The sequence below is a fragment of the Agelaius tricolor genome, unplaced genomic scaffold (assembly GCF_023055355.1).
Source record: "Agelaius tricolor isolate 1412-34295 unplaced genomic scaffold, bAgeTri1.0.p SCAF_9, whole genome shotgun sequence".
Classification (NCBI taxonomy): Eukaryota; Metazoa; Chordata; class Aves; order Passeriformes; family Icteridae; genus Agelaius; species Agelaius tricolor.
In genome coordinates, this window is record NW_027269269.1 from 6,115,688 (window position 1) to 6,136,647 (window position 20,960).

A 20,960-nucleotide genomic window follows, 5' to 3' on the forward strand; every position below is an offset into this window, starting at 1 on the left:
ATGTCACATGTAGGTAATCCCATGTGATCCTTCACTGTATGGATGGTGAGTGAAAAAACAGGAGAAATCCATGCGACCTAGAAATACTAAGTAAGAGTCTGATGACACTGGCAAGGAACAGTCAGCCAGCAGAGACTGAGATCTGGTATTTTCTTGGGCATAGTTGAGGCCCCACTGTATTCAAGGATGTTGTGCCATGAATTTCATTAGCGATGGGTTCACTCCCAAGAATTACCTTTTCCTATATTCCTATTACCTTAGTCAGCACTCTGTTTAAAACCATACAAGGCTGCTTTCTGCATTGAGAAAAGAAGTGCCATGTGTGATGAAATGCTAAAATAAACATTAGTTTTCTTGGCTCTCCTCCATAATATGTATTCCACTTCAAATTAAAAATTAAATGGAGCCTCTCGGTGTGCCTGTTGGAGCATCTTGCCCAGCCATCCGTCTCCCAGCTGCGCAGTGTGCCACTTGCATCTTGCTGCCAAGTGTAAGCACTTGAACAATCCAAGCCAGGTGATTACAGCATAAAGACTCTTCTAATTTGTATTATGCTCCAAGTATTCTTTTATGTAGATGATGCTCAATTTATTCATTTCAGGGCTGTGTATTTGCAGGCTCCAACTCTGTTTAATAGATTAGTTACATTATTATATAAAGAGCTTGGAAGCCAAGAGGCTCACAATGTGAGTGACAGAGCCAGGAACAAAATTAAGGCACTCCTTTAGAATCCCAAATTCACCCCACAGCCTTCCTGCCTTTACTGTATTATAGAGCTAATATTTTCACCTTAGAACCTACTATACTGGCCCCTTGTTTACAGCACTCATAATCCCCTGGGATACCGTTTGAAAAGTTTTAACCTCTACTTGGTCACTGACTGTGTAGTAAGGAAAGGTAAAACCATAAAAGCAAAGCATGTGTTTTATGTAAGTTCTTTCTAAGATTTTAGATTAAAATTTTCTTTGATTGGAGGTGGTATGAAAAACAGAGGTCAAAGAATGACTGCAAAACAACAAAAACAAAAGTCTACATGATTTCATTCTGCTATACAATGTCAAAATTTTTCCTGTTTATATATCTGTATTTTGCAGTACTTGCTTTAAAGTCTTTGTCCTCTTGGAAAAGTAAGATAATGAACAGATTATATTGCTACATTTCAAGGAAGGAAACAACAAAGAAAAGTCAACTGGAACACCGGATTACATAAATAAAGGCAATCTTTACTGACAGGGTTCTGATCCAAATATTTATTTATTTCCTAACTCATACAAAATTGATGCTTGTAGAGGTATTAGGTTAAAAGGGTTGGAAAATTAATTCTTCTAATTATCCACAGAGAACATATAGTACCGATGAAGCAATGAAAACCTCTTTGACTTGAATAAGAAATACATTACACATAATTTACAGAAATAAGATCTAGTGTCATAGAGAAAATGACATTTTAGAGCAACAGGATCAGCAAGGACATCGATACTTGTCTCTGCTGTGGCTGGAATGGGTCGCCCTTCACCCAGGTCCATCCAGTGGAAGGGGAGGCTTCCCTTCCACAATCCCACACAGGAAAGCCAACTATTTCCATTGCCAGGTATTTCACCTGTTTGCCTGCCAGTCACCTCTCTCCTCAAGGCTTGTACACCATCCAGTTCTTGCAAGATTGTAACACATTTTCTACACTAATGAGCTTGGCTGGATTCAGATCAGAGACCTACATGTAAAAGGCTAAAAACAGAAGGAGGCTCTGTTCTACTAGAAATTTATTTTGCAATCAGATGGAAAACTTCTGATCTAAAAGCTTAGGGGAAAAAATGTTGGATACCTGAAAGAGATGAGTAAGTCAATCCTGGATAAAAGTAGTACTAACTTTTAACATAAATGAAAGTGCTATTAAAGGTTTGTATATGTGTCATGCCAAATTCTACAGAGATGAGAAATGTAATGAAACAGTATCTAAGTCATTATAAATTTTGCTATTTACACGAAAGAGGAAAAAGAATATTTCCTACATAATTTGTCATGGTTCCCTTCATATCTTGCATACTTATTAAAATGTAGGGTTTCAAGTACCCATAGAAAACATATGAACGTGCAGAGAGAATAACCACAAGAAAGGAAAAAAAGCAACCAAATTCTATAACTGGATTTAAAATAATTCAGTCCTGTATAAAGAGTCAAATCCTGTTCTTTTTTCCTCCCTATATTAAAGTTGCACTCATATTCATAACAACAGAAGAAAAAAAGCACAGTTGCTTCATAACACTGGACACGGCTCTCCAGAAACAAGATAGCAATTACTCAGAAATGCTATGGAAAACATTAATCACAGAGTAACTTGCTATTTACATTAAAGATACAGCCTCTAAAATTAATTTTAAAATAAAAAAAAAGCTTTTTTTTTGTCATAGGACAGTTTTGTCAGTAACGTGAAGTCTCTGTTCTTTGCTTTCTGTCCAGCATTTCCTTTGAGATATATATCTATAAACTTACAGATATACATCTGAGAGAGATGTATCAAAAGTTAAAACATGTCTGGATGGAGAGCCCGGCAAATTTTATCTGAAGCTACATTTGCAGTAGACAAACCCCCAAAGAAAAAATGCCGGAATGATAGATTTGAATGAAATTACATTCCCTGTCCGTGATCCACATAGGAACCGAAGTGCCTCAGTCCACAGAAGCAGAGCTAACGGCAGCAGAGCCGGCTCCCCAGTGCCACCAGGCTGAAGGACCCAGCCCTCGTGGGAGGCAGTGGTTTCCATCCCCGTGGAGACTGCTAGGACAGGAGCAGAGCAGGGTCAGCGGCGGTGATGTGGAGAGCTGTCACCCTCCGTGCAGCCTCCAGATGGGATCCCAGTCCCTTGGCAGTCAGTGCAAGCACTCCTGCTGATGCCAGTGGGAGCTGGATGAATCCCCAGGGCAGCAGCAGGCTCTGAGGACAGGAGTGCAGCATGAGGCATCACTGATGCTCCAATGCAGTCCCATCATGTTGCTCATCAGCTCTGTTCTCACTAGGCTCTACAAAAGGAGTCACTGCTGTCGTGCTTCTTCCAGGGAACAACGGCTGAACCGGAGAGGAACTATTGAGCCCCACAGCACTTCTTATTCTTACACATGCGGGATGCTAGTGGCCAACCAGCTCCAATTCAGAACCAGGAAAATCCAGCCGCAGGATTTGCCCCCTAACAGAGCGAAGACAGTCTGTGCTTCCATCAGTCAGCACTCAGCTGCCCAGTCGTCATTGTCACTCATCAAAACCAGTGCAAATTCACAGGAAAAAGAACGTCCGCATCAAGAGGGTAAAAATCCTTCCTCGTGTTCGAGAAAGGTACAAGCATTTACCCAGCATCTCTATCAAATATCGTAGAAAAGGTTACACAAAAATATTTAAATATATGGATACAGATACATAGATATTACACTTGCATAAAATATGTATATTCAAAACCCTTTGGGCAGTTTCATATTTAGCTGAAAATGTATGCTTTAGAAATATGAACAATTTTCTACTCTTTTCTAGTTTAAGTAGGAGGGGAAAGAAGCATCAGCCTTATTAATACTGAATGCTAAGTGCAGAAGTTTAGCTGTAGCTGTAGGGTTTTGAAGCAATTGATTTGACAGAACCTCCAAGCATAAACTCTGTTTTAAAAATCCACATCTATTCCCTAGATTGCTTATTGTTTCATGAAAATGAAAACCTACGTGTCCTGCTTGTATCAGCTAGATCTCCTGAGACCGTTCAATTAAACCTCATAAGCTTGCTATACCTCAAGATAGGGCTGTGTACAGGGAATATGCATGAACCTTATTGCAGTAATTCTTTGTGATAATAGGAATTTACAACTTCTCATATCTTGTCTAATTTAACTTTAGAAATAAAAAACCTTAGATGACACCACAAGAAGCTCACAGTTCTGCAAAAATTAAAGTCAGTATGAAATTTTACTAATAGACCATATAATTTACACAGATTTACATAAATACAGAGATATTAAAATATTAAATCAAAGCTAATTAACAAAGGATAGAGTTACATGATAATATTTTAACTCTAGTCACACTTTCGCAACTACTTTCAGTGGCATGAGATTATATAAATAATACATATACCTGTATATCCATAATATATATATAAAGATATATATATCTATCTCTCCATCCTTCTTTTTTTCTTCAAAAATAGGGCAATTTTATAACTGCAATGAGATGTGACAAGCAGTACACTTCTGGTGAATTATTGCATGCCTTGAGTGCATAAGGCAGAAGGAAGAGTATCTGACTTCAGACACTAAAGAAGTGGAATCATCAACCAGAAACGCACTGGAGTGACTTGGAACATCTTATTGCTTTTATAAAACTCGAAATTATACACTGTTGGTTTGGGATGGCGTGGGGGGTGGTTTAAAGGCACAAAAGAAAGGGGAAAGTAATACCTCTTTGTTTAGTGGAGATCAACAGTCAGGAAGCTCCATTAGTGCTCACTGAACACTCCTCATTGTCCTAAATCTATTCCCTGTGGTGCAATACTGTGCTGCAGTTGCATAAGGAAGTTAAACACAAAAGTTCATGCATCCTTTATTAGGGGGAAACAAAACAAAGCCAATTTCCTTGCCCAGCAACAACGAAGTAGCCATTATCAGCAAGAGCCAGCCGTAAACACCCCTCGCTCAGTGGCACACATGGCAGCTCTCCACACCAACCTCAGCAGGTGGAGCGGCTCCTTGGGCTCCCTGGTACAGCTCTTCCCTACAACGATGGAGGCACAGATCCAAACTTAACAGCAATTTCCCATCACACCAGGAAAGATCAGGAAGCGAGAAAACTGGGTGACAGAAATACTGCCCTGAAATCTCTGCATTTTGGGGGTATTATAAGGGGTATTATCGAGGACTTTTGCCATTCTCTTTCCCAGTTTTAAACTGGTTAACGACATTCACCCACAGATTACAGCTCCAGACCTCCTGGTCTATGTGTCTGGGATTTTTTCAGTCAGATACCCTGGCAGACAGAGCATGTACAAGAAGAAATACAAAGGATACAGAATATTAAAAACTGTGGGCTATTACTATATCCTCAAATCACTTTAAATGATGGAACAGAAAGAAAAAAAAAGAATAAATCCCTCGGGATCACTTTTTCTCTGCTGCAATTTTTAGATGTTAGTATGCACAGTAGAGGGCTGCCCTGCCTCTGCTACCATATCACACTATATGTTTCAAAGTTTGGATACGGCACGCTGTTAAGGCACCTTCAAGTAATGGTCATTGATTTGATCACTAAGCAAAGACGCATTTTCTGTAAACCACACTGCATCCTCCATTACACACAGTACCAGCAGCCACTCACACCCGCCAGCCAGAAACAACAAAACTCTCTCTGCTTGCTAGGGATAAACTACACCACTTCACAGCAGCCACTTCAAAAATAAATATCTGCCAGGGTTTGGGAGTGGATGTTTTCAACTACATTATTTGTTTCCTAAGAGAGAACATATGATAAAATTAAGTGTTGTCTGTCGCTAATTGTCTACAAGATTAGGAGGGTTGAAAATACACATCAGCCTAAAAAAGTAGAAGCAAGATCTGTACTGCTGCAGGATTCCTCGCTGGGAGACAAAGCTGTAAACGTAGGCATTCAGTGCAGGGTGCCTGGTGCAGAACTGGATTGTTTCAGGACCAACAGGAGGTACAAAGACAACCTCCCCCGGGAGGGCACAGGCAAGTTTCTGCACCTTACCCCTCCCTCCCACACAGAACAGTACTGGGTTTGGGTTTCACGGGTCATGGCATGGGGAAGGGGGTGCTTTTCAAGATCAAGGGAGCTGATGGGAGAGGAAAGCTCAGGCACCACTCTATGGAGACAGCTGACTCCATCCTCCAGATAGTGAGTGGGTCACTCAGTGCAGCAGCTGGGGGCACAGGGCTGTGGGGTCAGAGGGTGCTTGCAGTTAAGCCCAACTAGGGGTGGCCATTTCTACACCAAGCAATATCCAGTTCTGGAAAGGAGTGAGAGGGGTGGGACAGGGGCATAGATCCCAGCACAAAAGGAGAGACCAGAGTGTACCATCAGTCTGCTCCAACAGAAGGGTCCCAAAGGCACCCACCAGACCTGCCTCTCCCCCCACACCCCAACCCACACCATGTAACAATGACACAGGGCACAGTGGGAATCCCAAGAGCAGTGGGACACCCAATTATCCCTGTACTTGGGGTAATAATGTCCAGAGAAAAGGGACCCCCTACCCCTGACCCTCTTGTGCAGGTGGATGACTTGATATTGAATAGCTCTGTGCAGCTCCTTCTCCAGTAAAAAGATGCATCCTTTCTCACACAGTCAATGAGAAACGCAATGTGATCTGTCGTGCGCTTGGATCATGGGCTTGTTCGTTCATCTGAATTAGCAATGTTTTCTTCTTCGGGGACTAGAGTAATCACTCAGATATTTACAACATCAATCAGTGCCTTCACGAGGTCTCCCCCAAACCATCATGACAAAATCACCGTCTGCAGGAGCCCCACGCCAGCTGTGTCCAAACAAGCCTGTGCTTGCTGAGAGCTGGGGGCTGCCGAGGGAGAGGAGCGCTGGATCTCCGAGTCCTGGGGGGATCTTCCCAGTCGGCTGTCTCTTCCTTGGGGTGCCTCTCCCTGCACCACTGTCCCAGGGTGCTGGCTGCTGCTATTGCTGCTGCGGGCACAGTGGTCCCGTTCATACTCCTCCTGAGCCTTTTGCATTTTCCGCTTCTTCATCTTCCTCTTGTGGATGTGGAAGGTGGTGAGGGAGAGGAGGATCAGGCAGAAGATGAGGGTGACCAGGACAATTAAAACCAGGGTGGATGAGAAGGACTGAAAGAGTTGACCCACTTGCGTGATGCAGGTGCTGCTGGTATTTAAGGTGGCAGATGTCCTGTTCAGAAGACAAGGCGGCAGGGACAGCCTCAACTCTTTGGAGAGCTTGGCACTCATTGAGGAGGCTACGGAAGATGAGGATCTTCCTCTCCACTCCGAAGACGTCTAAATTTCAGTCGGTGTCGGGCTGCTGGCGGGCGCTTGCTGGAAATGCCCGGGATGCTGTCGGCTCAGCCTCTCGCTCGCTCTGAAGTGCCCGAGCAGCCTGCAAAGGGAGCCGGACACATCAGCGCCCCGAGGCACCCACCCTGCGCAGCTCCCCCGCCCCAAACCCGGCTGCGGCAGCCTGCGCCCCGCACCCCGCTCCGAGCGGCCCCGGCTTCCTGCCGGGACGGGGCACCGCGCCGCCGCTCCAACTTCGCCAATTCCTCGGCACCGCGGGCAGCACCGCCCGGCCGCTCCCCCAACTAGTTGCCGCGGGAGAGGCAGCGAGGGAGCGGCGGCCGGGTGCCAGAGCCCCGCGCCGCGGCGGCTCCGGGCTGCCGGAGCCGAGCGGGTCCTGCCCCGCCGAGCCGGAGCCGCCGCCCGCCCCGGAGCCCCCCTTACCTGCGCGGCGAGGGAGCCGCGGGCGCTGGGGGCTGCGGCAGCGCGGAGTGAGCGCAGGAGCGGAGGCACCGCCGCTTCGGGGAGCGCCGCCCGCAGCCGCAGCCGCCCCGGCCGCTGACGTCAGGGCCCGGCCCGCCGGCCGCCGCCCCGCACGGCCCCTCACGGCGGCGGCACCGCCCGCGCCCCCGGCCCGCCGCACCCCGCGCCCCCGGCCCGCCGCCGCTGCCGCACCCCGCGGTCCCGGCCCGCCGCCGCACCCCGCGCCCCTTACCGCCCGCAGCGCCCGGGGCTGCGCAACCCCCGCCCTCGCTGCTCAGCTCCGCCGCCACGCTGAGCGCGGCCCGCAGCCCCGTCCCCACACCAGCCGGACGTACCGGTGCCAGAGGCACCGACTGCAGCCAGCCCCGCCGTCCCGGCCCCAGCCACGCAGAGGCGCCGCGGCCAGAGCGCCCGCACCGAGGCACTCCGGAGCCTTCACCCCGCGGCTGCCGTGTGCCCGCCCGCCAGCCGCGCTCGCACCGCACCGCACCCGGTGCCGAGCCCCCGCCCGTACCAACACCCCGTCCCTCCGCACCAGTCCTTGCTCGGGCAGGCTGGTGTCAATCGGTGGGAGCGAAGCAGTGCCAGGGACTCCTGGTGGGAATGTGTGTGAAAACTTGCCTTACGAAGGCTAAGTGCATCGCAGGCGCTTTAGTCAAGAAGGCTAAGTGTATCGCAGGCGCTTTAGTCAAGAACAAACAGATATGAGCTGTCCATTAGTGCACTTAAACCAAAAATGGGATGATTTCTAAACACAAGAAAATCTATTATTTGAGAAGTTCTTTCAGAAGTACTAACAGGGCAGAAAAAATAATTACCATTAGGATGGAGCTCTTCACATTTCCAAAAGGAACAAACTGATGTGGTAGTGTCTGGAAGCATAGGACAACAAGGGCCATTGGTTTCATGTTGTGTGCTCTAGACTAACCCCATATGCTGGAAGGAGAGCTGCTATAAAGCTCTGGTGTAAGTTACAGGACTATAAGGAGAAACAGAAGATATCCATCCTTTCTAGTGGCTAAAAAGCCTGGAGGAAAATCTGTACAGGGTAAGCTGTGACATGAGTTGGAAAAATCTTCAGTCAAGAACAAAGATACGTTAGATCTGCTGACCCTGATAGCCAAGAACCTTTCACAGGGGTGGACAGAAGCTGGCTAGCTGAGCATTTAAGCACTTTGCTGCTTCAAGGCAGATTTCTTTTGTACTGTCTTTTGTCTCTGATAAGTGAATGCACCACAGCTTGTGAAATTTGGCCAGGCACTATTAACTCTGTGATTGTTCTGGAGAAAGATTTACACCACACAGAATGAACTACATTGAAGACGTACACAGAAGAACTACATTGGGATTATCCCAAACACTTCCAGCTTAATGCTTCTGTTAGCATTCAGAAACACATAATCACATAAGCGATTATATGCAGGTGCTTTTATTAAGAGCTCTGGGAATCAGGGGTGTTTTCCACCAAATCTGACTCCGACCATACATTCGAGATGATCGTGTTTTTATATTCTATTGTTATATAACTTTCATGTTAATTATTAAACTTATATTGTTCTATTGTATACATAGATTTCAGCTAAGCATAGCCCCCCTTAAATTTCCAACATAGTTTCTCATGATTCTTCTTATGATTATATAATAATTATATTTAATTACTAAACAATCATCACATCTAACAATTATATCATTTATCATACTGCTTACGCAGATGCAGTGATCTGAGAAAACACAAAGCCTAACATTTCCAAAGTCTATCTTTAACATTTTCCAGGGCTCCACTATCACTTCCTCTAAAACCAGAGGAATAGGAGTTTCCATTACTCCTTCTCCTCCCCAGAATAGTACAGCTTGATGCTGGAGGGGTGCTGCACAGAGAGGAAAGACGTTCAGTCCAGTGCTGAGAGACAAGCCCTTGCCCACTGCTCCTCTCACTCAGCTCCCTCAGAGGGGTGCATAGCTGGTGCCATTGCTAAAACACCCCTCCTCATGCAGTGGGGTTGGACTCAGTGAGTGTTAAAGTCCATTCCAACCCAAATTATTATATGATTCTCTGATTCTCAGCCCAGCATTCCTTGCATTCGTGTCCAACCCCTCTCACACACACACGTCCATAACCTCACTGGCTTTCTGCCTGCACATTTTTTCTTCTTCCTTGCCTTCCTCCAATGTGTGTATCTGAAGTCTGCATTAACCAGTGCTCTGTACTCGCTGCCTTAGAGGAGAAAACAACCACCACACGCTGAAACAGCACATCAATCCTCAGGCTATTCCCTCTTTCTTCCCACTATTCTTTGCAAAGCTGCAGCTGAATGGGGGGGCTGCAAAACAGGGTGAGGGGCATGGGGACCACTCATCATGGCCTGTGCCACTGGAGAACGCTTCTGATCCCACACAGAAACAACCAAGGTATAGAGTGGTAGTGCTGTGCTCCCTGACCAGGCTCCACTGAATCCTCTGGCCTAAACTGAAAGTGGGAAAAGGATAGCATTTAATCCCAGAAGCATGTGCGACTTTGTGAAGGTGCAGACTGCTGATTAGAAGTTGCTAGATGACTAGAAATAATTCATTTTAAAAACCCAAACAACACCATAAGAATGGCCTTTTGCACAGAAAACAGTATTAGGAGATATAATAAAGGTATGAGGATACCTTAGAATGTTAGCCCTGTTTATGGCAGAAATAATCAAATTGGGGATTGGATAAAGTTCAAAACCAAGAATTTACTAACTTGAGATGTGTTTATTGCAAAAGCGAATAGCTAGGACTACTTATTTATTGTGTCACTAGAATATATAACTGTCTTCAGGTTTTACGTGTTGGGAGAGGCAACACAAAGCTACTGCAAGTTAAATTACCTTAAACAAATTAAAAATCTTTTGTGTATTAATTTTACCTGTTGTCCATTGCCTTCAATTATTGACATTATACCTTGCTTTTAGGATTAGAAAATAGTGAAAATATGTCCTGTGTATTAGTATCATAATTATTTCCAAGGTTTTTCCTAAACTGTAGAGAGTAAAAAAGGGATTCAGGGAGGGGACAGTAGTATAGACGTCAGCAAATGTTTAACTCCTTCCCTACTGTCCCAGCCCCTTCTCTGTGTGTTCATGTACAATCTTGCAATATTTCTGCTTTAGCTAAAATGAATGAAAAGCAGAGACTGTTCTTGCTCTTTCTAGCAAGTAACTTTACAATGTTTAACAAGAGAGTCAGAAGAGAAGCATTGTAAACTAAAAGGGAAATAACACATACCTTGGTATTCTGGTTCACATTGGCTGTGAGCCAACCAAATGGAATACCCATGAGCAGAATACAGAAAGTTTCAGAAATCAGGGGGGAAAAAATCTGTGTTGTTATTGTGCATTAGTCCTTCGCTCTGATTAACTATTATAATTATATTTGAATATATAAATAAAAAATATGGATGATGTGGTCATGAAAAACCCTTACTTTGTCTGGCATGAAAATAAAGGACACGATATCTTCAAGAGTGCCCTCTTTCAAGAATAAATTGGTCATTAGTTATAGTGAATTCAAGCATACCATATAAACAGTATGACATTTATGGGGATTAGGTTTCTGGCTCAAACATGATTGGCCACTGTGTGATAGAGGACATTATATTAAAGGGATAGATTTTGAATTTTACAACAAGGTTTGTACTCATTAGAACCTTGATAGCTCCCAGTTTTCTCTTGATTCCCATTGTTAAGAAGCAGACAGCATACATACTTCTAAATCCCACAAATGGACTTTCATACATGAAATTTTTTAGTCTATAATTAGAAGACTTGTTCTTGCAGATACTAATTCCTCAATCCCTGTAGTACAAGGCCCTTTTTTCAGTAAGGCAGTTGCCTAATGAGATAACCTCTATGAGCAGAGGCTGTTCATGTAAGTAAAGGTTTGATGGTTCAGGCCCTTGCCTATTAATGACCCTTCTTGCAAAAAAATTTATTGTCCCACCAGTGTTTAAATTTAGCACTTGATTGCATGTAGAATAATGCATGATCCCTTTTTCACCAAGATTGATGTCATCATTTGCCTGCCAGACCAAGCACTGCATGAATGCCAATAACCCTGGCAATAATCTGCTATCTCCCCATGGGATTAAGGCCATCTGTGTGGAAGTCTTCCAGGACTTTACATAGTCCCACTACAATAGGTGAAACCCAGTGATTTAAACATGGTTTGAAAACCTAGGACTGTAGATAGAATGGATTTTACCACCAAAATAAAATAAATTTTTGTTTTCTATGCACTGGAGGTCAGTTAAGATCCTGCAAAGATACTAGAGGTGTCCTTCAGAGATTCTGAGCTGGAATACCTTTACTATGGCTGACAGTTCTGCTTCCCAGGCTACCCAGCTCAGAAGCAGATATTCTTTTTCTTTCTTTCTCCCACACCTTTTAGAAGAAGGTAATCTGGGTGATACGGACTCACAATTTTTTTCAGTTTCAGGAGATGATTCTTTACGAAGCTTAAGGACAATTTTACATATTCATTTTCTATTCTTACTTTTGAAAAATATTCTTTTCTTGTTCTGGTAAAGAAACCTCCCACATGTGATGGTGAGAATTTAAAAAAAGAAAAAAAAAAGGATGCATGTGATGCCGACCAAGGAAGGTTACTAGGCTTTTGCAGAATTCAACAGGGTGTTAAATGGTTCTAGGAGTAGAACATAGATCCAGACTATGAAGAAATAAGTAGACAACCTTGAGCTTGCCTGACCAAATACGCAGATCTAATTATAACATCAGAATTCTAAAACTGCACATGCATACATCTACTAATGCAAAGTGGATCTGAGTAAATTTATTGCAAAGGGAGGAAAGAAGGACAATATTTTAACTGTAACTATGCACTAAAAATTCACTAAAATTTACTTTATTCATTAGCCAATACATTTTAGAACAGCAGGGTCAGAGTAATGACCTTCCACATTTAATATTTTTGCTTTTCTTAATAGTTTACAGAGTTTTCAGGGAATTTGGAGGAGCAGACTTTATTTTTAAATAGAGAACATGGCTAGTGGTTGGTGAAACATCAACTAACTGTAGCAGGTCATCCCATGGGCCAAAGGCAGGACAGCCCTCTCAAATGTTCATGTGATCCATCTGTAAGTGTACAGAGTGTAGAACAGCAATTCTATGAAAGGGACACTGAGGGTTACAGCCTGGCAGCTGCTGTCTGCAGCCAGAAGGCTGGGAGTGAAGGGACTTGAATTTGGGACTTTCAGCTCCAGGCAGCACGTCTCAGCCTGAGACAGGAGATTTTTCTTGTTCATTCCATGCACATAACAACCCTCCCTCTCCCCATAATATCCTGGCTTTGTTCCAGGGAGGAAATCTAAGAAAGCTGGGAAAGTGTAATGGATGACAAAGCCATTTACCTCTAGCTCTACTAGAAAAAAAAATCCATGCTCAGTCAACTCCAGCACACTGTGCTGTTCATCAGCAACACACATAGTTCAAATTTTGCCCAGGGCCTTTTATATATATATATATATATATATATATATATGTAAATTTTTTTTTTTTGGTCAACTACTGTGTGATGAAGGAAGTTAGCAGCACTCATTATTATTCTGCTCTGCTGTTATCATCTCCTGGACCCTGAACATCCAAGGGATCTTGGTTTTATCCCCACTTTTCCACTATTGCAACAGTAAAAGAAATCTTGATACCAGCTGCTGGAAATGCATTTTTCTTGCATTGTTGCACAGCTGAAAGTCTTTGGATAGCCTTGTTCTTTCAATTTTTCTGTCACCTTGCTTGTAGCCAGGATTTTAACCACTTCTCTAACAGAATTTTGAATTAAGTTTAGAAATTTTATTTAAAAATAAAATTAATTTTTACTAGCTTTGTAGCACTTCAGCTTTTTTTTTCTGAGGCTGTAGTTTGAGATGGGGAGTGAGAATATTAATTTTTTAATTAGAGTATCATCCCAAAACTTCATAAGCACAAAATTTCTTCATGCCCATACCTTCTAAACCAGGACCAGAAATGTGAAGGTCCTATTCTATGAGGTGCTGTGCCCTGTAGTCAAATCCAGCCCAGGATACAAGCACCTGCTAATGGGAAGGGTAAAATTAAGTACATCGTTATTAACTGCCTGTTGGATTGGATGGAGCACCTTGCAGCAGCAGCCCCTCACAGGTGCTCCTTTCCCTCCTTCCCAAAAACTCATGTGGCAAACAGAGCTGCCCAAGATGCAAATGCCTCTCCCATTGCAAGAGCCCTCCATTCTCTGAGCTGCATGATCACCTTGTGAAACAAAAAAGGCTCTGACACAGTGATGAGCTCAAGGTTTTCCCTCCATTGTTCCTAGCATTTAGCTGCTATCATGGACAATGTGCTTGTGAATAATCCTTTTGTACAAAAATAGCATTGTTTCAGAAGTGCTTATTTTACCAGTGGTAATCAGCAAGAAAGCAGTTGTTTACTGAGATTTCATTTTATACTTGCTTCCTTCACCACTGTGTTTATTAGACTCTGCTGGAGAACCATGTAATCTTTTATTACTGGGCTCTTCGGTTTTCTCTCTGTATCTTTCTGCTAAGTTTTATTATACTCTTTGCCATGTCAAGTCTGAAATTAGACTGAAAACACATTGGGAAAGCAACTGATTTTAATCAAGAGGTGCTCTGAGAGAACATAAAACTCTCTCCAAAATAAAATAAAACCAACTGGAGCATCTGGAAATAAGGAGAAAATATCAATGCAATAAACACTCAACAAAGTTGGCCAGTTTTTTTAAAGCTCTACAGGAACATGTTTGGATGTAGTAATGTCCTTGCATGATAGCAGGAGGCTGATTAGCTGTATTGATACCATAACTTTTCTTTGTGTGCTTAGGTAAGACTACACCAAGGAATCCTGTTTCCTACTTCTTCTGGCCTTCACACTTCAGCAGTTTAAAATTAGGTCTCTAAATAATTGCTATGATACAAATATTTTTCCTTGCTTTGAGGAGCCCAGGACCACAGCCTAGCTAATCTACTTCTCACCACCTTTGTGGGTCATGCTGGAGAAACATCAGTGTAAAAAGGAAAAGCTTGGAAAGCAAAGGGAAAACTGAGTTGACAGATCAGGGAAGGCTGAATTTACAGGCTGGGGGAAATCTGGCAAAAATTAACGTTTTTATAGTAGAATGCATTTTGTAGAACTAAGAAGTGCAGGTGGAACATAGGAGGTACAGCATAGAAGTGACAATCATAAATAGCTATTATTTGAGGAGCAACATATAACAGTTTGAAGAGAGATTTCAAGAAACTGAAATTGCATAACTGAAAATGATACAACATAAAAATATCATTTGTCATTTCAGTCACAGGCGTATGCAGACATAGTGCTATATGTGGTTTCAGCTGCTCTAGTTAGAGAAATATGTAATAATTCTTATAAGAATACACATTTAAAAATTCCATAAACTGTGATAGCATGAAAAAACAGAGAAATGTTAGAGTACTTCTCAGGTAGGCAGGTATCATCTGCCACTTTCAATCCTATGTCTGTCATTTTTATGCCACAAGTTTGAGGAAGAGAAGGACATTTGGCCACAAAGTGTGTGTTAAAGTAGGGAATAAACTCTCAGGAACAAGCATTAGGAGAATGGGATGTCCTCCTAATGAGGGGAAATGTAGAGACACAGCTGAGATGGGATAAAAAGCTGTATTATGTAAAGTCTTTTGGAAAATAATAAGAGGGGAAAAGAAGGGAAGGTTCGGGAAGGGAAGGGATAGGCTTTAACTTGTCTAATAAAGTGATTGGGAGACATGGAGATCTGGTTTATGAGCAAATGAATAGGTCATTAAAGAAGAATGAATTAAAGATCAGAGCGTAAAGTGCCGGCATGGTGCAGAACAAATGCAGGGAATTGTAACCTTGTTACTACAGAAAACTATGAAACAAATTGCACAACTAGTTTCTCTTCTCCATAGTTGTCAGGTATATAAAGACTGTGTACATGACTGCTGCATCCACAAAATACAGCATTCAAATCACCTTGAATGAGATCCTATTTGTTGAAACCAAGAAGCACTTTTTGTTCTATAATTGGGGCAAGTAGAAGGGAGCAAAGAGGGCTTTCTACTTTTATTTGAGGGATCTATTCCCTTTAAGGCAGTATGTATTGCTATGATAATTCACCAAAACCAAGTTTTGCACCTGTAGGCAAGCAGACCACTGATAGAGGACAAGACTTTTACAGTGTAGTTAAAGGAATGACAAAGATATCCCGTTATTTAAAAGAAGAAGGTGGATGAAAAGGAGAAGAATAATGAACAAGGAAGAAAAAAGGCAATCCACTATTTCTAAACAATCATGTTGTAATATTGAGTGTCTTACACTTCTCTTATGGGAGGACCATGCTTTCACTTCTCGGGGCATCTTCAGTTTCTCACAGGACTGCACCTTGTGGTCTTCTGAGTAACCACTCATGAAAATATTTATTTTTTTATTCTCTTTCTTATGACATTTGATGACAGAGAAACAAAGGAGTGGGGTGCTGTCAGTGGGATGTTTTGAAGCTAGGCTATTGTTTGAGCCAATGCAATGATTAGATTGCCTTTCCAGATTAAAACAGTCCTGGAAAATGAGAAAATAAGGTTAACTGTCTAGTTTCAACTGAACACATTTGTGTATTTTATACCAACTAAAATGTTCTGACTAAAAAAAAAAATAGACAAGTGGCTTTAACTTAATTTAGTAATTGCATATGGTATTTTCACATTAAAAGAAAAGACTAATTAATAACAACTGTCGTTTAAAACACAGCTACTTTACAAAAGTACATTTCTCCATAGATTTCCATCATGGTTTTTACTATGACTAGATTAGGACACAACATCAATACCTAAATACTTCATTGCTCAATAGACTAAGCTTCATTTGAGCTGTTCCAGTCTATTATTCAAATTGTATAATATTAAAACATATTGATAGGTATTTAATTGGAAGATGACAGCATCTCTTCTTAGCTACTTAAACCGAGACCAACAGCTGAAAAATATCAGCATGAAAGCCATACAAACAAAAATCTTTGCTGAGACCTTACACTGAACAAAATCACTTCAACCCACAAATAACAATCATGTTAGTGAGTAATTAAAGCAAGGGACAAAGTCAGGACTACAATATTCTATTCCCAATTCAGCTACTGACTCACAGTGTGATTTTGCTCATTTACCACCTATAAAATGGAAGATGAGATAATGATAATGACAGGGATAATAATGCCTACATAAAAGAAGTGCTAGGAGTCTTAATGCTTGAAAAGAGTTTTGAGATAGGGCTGCTATATAAACAGAGATTATAATTAACAAGGGACTGCAAGCTTGCACAATTGGTACGTTCCTTGGGCTTTCAGAAGCAAAGATAGGTGAACTCTGTATATCTCAGTCCACTATTGTAAGAGCTTATTTGGGAAATTATGTTTCACAGCTGCCATTACACTGTACTGGAGCCAAGCTTTTAAGAGGTCCTAACTATTTGCCAGTCATTAACACAAGAAACTTTAAAGGCAGTTCAAAATAATCTCATCACTGTGACTACTGGCTCCAGCTTGTCTTATTGTATTCTCTTCTTAGCAGAGATGTGTTACAATGCATTTGTATGAAAGACAGGAGAACATGAGCACATGAACCTGGAGAAGAGGTTCAGTGCCTTAGTGAATGCTGAGCGCCTGAGGCATAGGTGAGCTTGGAGATTTTCTTATACTATAAATCCATGCCACCAAAGTCTCTGAAAATGGTCAAACACAACCCCAACAATCATTTTCCTGATCAGTTCAGACATCTGCTCTGAGCACAATGATATTCTTCTGTTGTTGAAAGCCTTTGAAAATAATGGGTTGCATTAGAACAGAAACCTAGTAAAAATATGAAAAAGAAACTTTGGAAAGGTGAAGTCTCCCTTGCTGAAAGGCAAATCAAACAGTAGCTTTGGAAGGATAATATACTCAACAAAAGTTATAATAATAATGAGAAGCAGATGTATAGATTATAGAACTTTGTAGAGCACAGCACAGTATCACTCTGTAAAAAAGTCAAAGGCATCTGCAAAGGTACATTGGCCTCTTTTTCTTATATAATCAATTAGATGTTTTTAACAAACTAAATCAGCTAAGAAAAAGAACAGTCTGTAAGTAATCTTTGTGTGCAAAAAAATTTTTAGTGCAGAGGAGCAGCAAAAACATCTTTTAATAGCTTGTTTTGTAGGAAAAAAATTGTACAGGACTAGATTTGTGTAAGACTGGCAGACTGCAGGAACATGAAGAGATAATAAAGGAGTATTGTAGGTAGACATTTTTCTGAAAGATATTCCATAACATTACCAATCCATTTCTATTTCACCCCAAAAAATGAAAATCTCTCAGACCTTCATGAAATTAAAAATCTTCTAAGTAAAGGCTATAAGAAAATGGTTTGATTCTTCTCAGCTAGTAATGTTTTATTATCAATAATTAGGTTGCAATGTTAGAAGTCCCCATCGAGTCAATGTCATGATACTGAGGCATTAAAGAGGGATCATACTTTACAAGACCACAATTTGATTAAAGGTAACAACAAGGTAAAGTAATTTAGCTAAGGCCACAGAAAGAGTCAGTGGCAGAAGAAGAGCAGCCCCTAGACTGCAACATTTGCAATGTACATATGGAGCATAAAGACAATGCTTCCAGCATAAATTGGTAGGCCACTGCAAACCTGAAGAACTTAAAAAGCTGTAAATATCTTTCATCCAATCTAGCTGCCCTGCCATGTTAGCTTTCATTGCCCCACTTATCTCTGTTTGGCCGGGTCTCTGGAGCTGCATCCTCCTTATTTCATATCTCCATTTTGTTATTTACCATTTTGGAGCTGAAGAACAGTTAGCTGGTGACAGGAATAACCACAGGGAAAACCCAAGAAAAGTTATGGGGAAGAAAGAACAGGATGGGCACAAAGCATGTCACTTAGTGTTTCAAGATTTCTTACTGCTGAAAGAGTTCATTTTGTGACAAAAAGTCCAAAAAATGCTCACATTTCTGTGGAAGCAGAAAAACATAGAATGCTGCAGTTTTCCTCTAAAAAAAGATTGAATAAATGATCATGTGTCACTGAGTATGAAAGATTGGGATGAAATTCATGAAGATTCTCTTCTGTAGCTGCCTTTTAGTCTTTTCTGAACATCTATCTGAAACACTCAGCACCATTCTCAGCAATAGCCTAGATACTGCTTGTGTGAGGGTTGTTTTTCTGTCCTTAATTGAGCAGAAAGTATGATGCATCTCTGATTTGTTAGTCACATTACTGGGGAGCAGGATCTTGGGAGAGATTTCTGAGGACAGCAAGTGGGATAAACCCAGACAGAACTGACACAAAACATGAAATGTAAAACACAAAACTTCTGTGGATGGAAAAGAGCCATTTGTGCTGTTGTACTAAACACAATGTTAGCCAGGATTTTTGCCCATGGAACACTGAGAGGACCTCAAATCCACATTGATAAGAGCTACAATTCCCTTATTTACAATGAGGGTTCACATCATTTGCCCCTCAGAACCCCTTTGAACACTTTTGAAACACTTTTGTTTCTCTACATTAAAATAACTTTGATGGCCATTGCTTGCAATAAGAAGGAAATTGTTTCTTTTCTTTCAGAGATGTTCCAAAACCACAAAGAAGAGCTGCAATGATGGCTTTAGAGACTGTGGTTAGGCTGTGTCCAATGCTTGTTTCATGCTGTATTGATCCTGGCACTGCTCTTCTCAGCTTAGAAAGTGGTAGATTTCCTATTTTTCAGCCTCATTTTGCCATGACCCTCCTGAGGAAAGCCTTAGTAGGAGGCACAGAAGTGTGTGTCAATGGAGAGTGTTCATTTGTGAGGGTGGCTGGGCAGCATACAAATGAGCATATTTTATGATATTTTATATATTTTACTTTAAATATTTATAACATTTTAATTAAAAAGTCAATATTTTATTTTTAAAAGCCTTACAGAAGATTCACTGCCTCTTCTTTCTATCCAGACCAGGGCTCTCCTTTGCCTTACCACAGCTCAGTCATTAATACCTGTCTTGCTTTAAGCTTCATTCACTTTCTCTATATTTGTTTTCTTCAAGATTCATTCACATTCTTCCTAGCATCCTCAGCAGGCAGCTGGCCTGGTTCCATCCTCTTTTTCAGTGTCAGTATCCCCAGGAGTTTCCATGCCCTCTGTGATCCCAAGTCCCTGTAATGTGGATGGGCGAGCTTTGTAGGCTGGATGTGTCATGTGTCCATCACTGGATCTCACACACACTTCAGTGGTAATCTCTCCATTCTGGAAATTTTGTATCTGAAGCCTAGGACACACTTCTTCAGATTGGTAGAGGAATAAGATCTGTGGTTTCAAGACAGTGGAGTCAGGAGGTGGGGAACACAATTCATGTAAGTGGCATATATGCACTCAAGAGAATTTCTACAGCTGAACAATGCATATATGGTATTTTATATATGGTTTGGTGTAGGTGAAAAATGTCCTAAAGTTCAAGAAGAAGCACTGAAAGCATTAACTACACAATTTCAGATTCCCATGGTGGCTGGCTGAAATACATTCTTGGCTTCTTGTCGGGTATCAATGCCAGCTGCTTGGGGGGCTGCTGAGCCTCCAGTGCTGCTCTTGCACTTTTAATTACCATTGCCACCATGGAAAAACTGTTTGGCATACTACTGCATAAGTGACTAAGGACTCCAAGAGTGTTCACACATTTATTCTTCAAATTTAGCAACTTTCTTTATTGTGTGAAAACTAAAGCATTTCTCCTCTTTTTAGCTCTTTGCAAATGTGTCCTGGGGATCTATTCTGGCCTGGGCTTTCTTCCCTCAGTGACCCTCTCTGGCTTCTGAGTCATTGCCCTGCAACAATATCAAGATTTCAAATGAGCAAATGAGCACAGTTCTCACCACCATATTCTGGTTTCTCCATCTTTGGTTTGCACTGCCTGTTCATCTCTCATATCCTACACATAAGGCAGATTTCTCAGCATCTTCAACTTACTTCCTTTATGGATGGCATTTCTCAGGTTGTCAGTTCCACATCGTCTCCAAATCTGCACATCTTGTTCTACATTTCCTTCTGTAGGATAACCGCTACCTCCTATATATAGCAGAAACAGAACAGCTCAACATATTGCCACTCGTCACTCTTATCCCACTGTCTCTCTCTACCCCTCTGTCCCATTTGCCATCTCTGGTTTCTGTTAGCAAACCAACTGAGCATTTCATCACCACCAGTGTTCCTTCGTTAACCTTACAGATTACTCTCTCAGTGGGCACTGAAAGCTATCCAGAAGTCCTTGTGAAGGATGCCCACACATTCACCCTGTTTCATTCCCATTTTCTTCACTTGGGCAAGATGAGCCAACATGGCCAAGTTTGAACTTCTTTTTTTCTGCCTGTGCTGAAATTCTCTAACTAAACTATGCCTGTCCAAGTGTTCAATATTT

The 20,960-nt window shown here is 41.9% G+C and overlaps 1 protein-coding gene across 6 annotated transcripts in view; it reads right to left on the minus strand.

Annotated features, from left to right (window-relative positions):
- Nucleotides 1-1,235: 1,235 nt before the first annotated feature.
- CUNH11orf87 (chromosome unknown C11orf87 homolog) overlaps nt 1,236-20,960 on the minus strand; it is a 28,323-nt gene continuing 8,598 nt past the window's right edge. For 2 of the 6 annotated variants that reach the window (XR_011680257.1, XR_011680256.1), the window contains 2 exons: nt 20,513-20,611; nt 8,847-19,855 (listed from right to left, as the gene is read on the minus strand). Coding sequence is in view for 4 of the 6 variants with exons in the window: in XM_071434132.1 (XP_071290233.1) it covers nt 6,486-6,962 (477 nt within the window). In the remaining 2 variants the exon portion in view is untranslated. Of the gene's footprint in view, nt 7,111-7,451; nt 7,609-7,722; nt 7,742-7,825; nt 7,961-8,846; nt 19,856-20,512; nt 20,612-20,960 lie in introns of those variants that run through there. The other 4 variants (XM_071434132.1, XM_071434133.1, XM_071434130.1 and 1 more) reach the window with 4 other exon arrangements.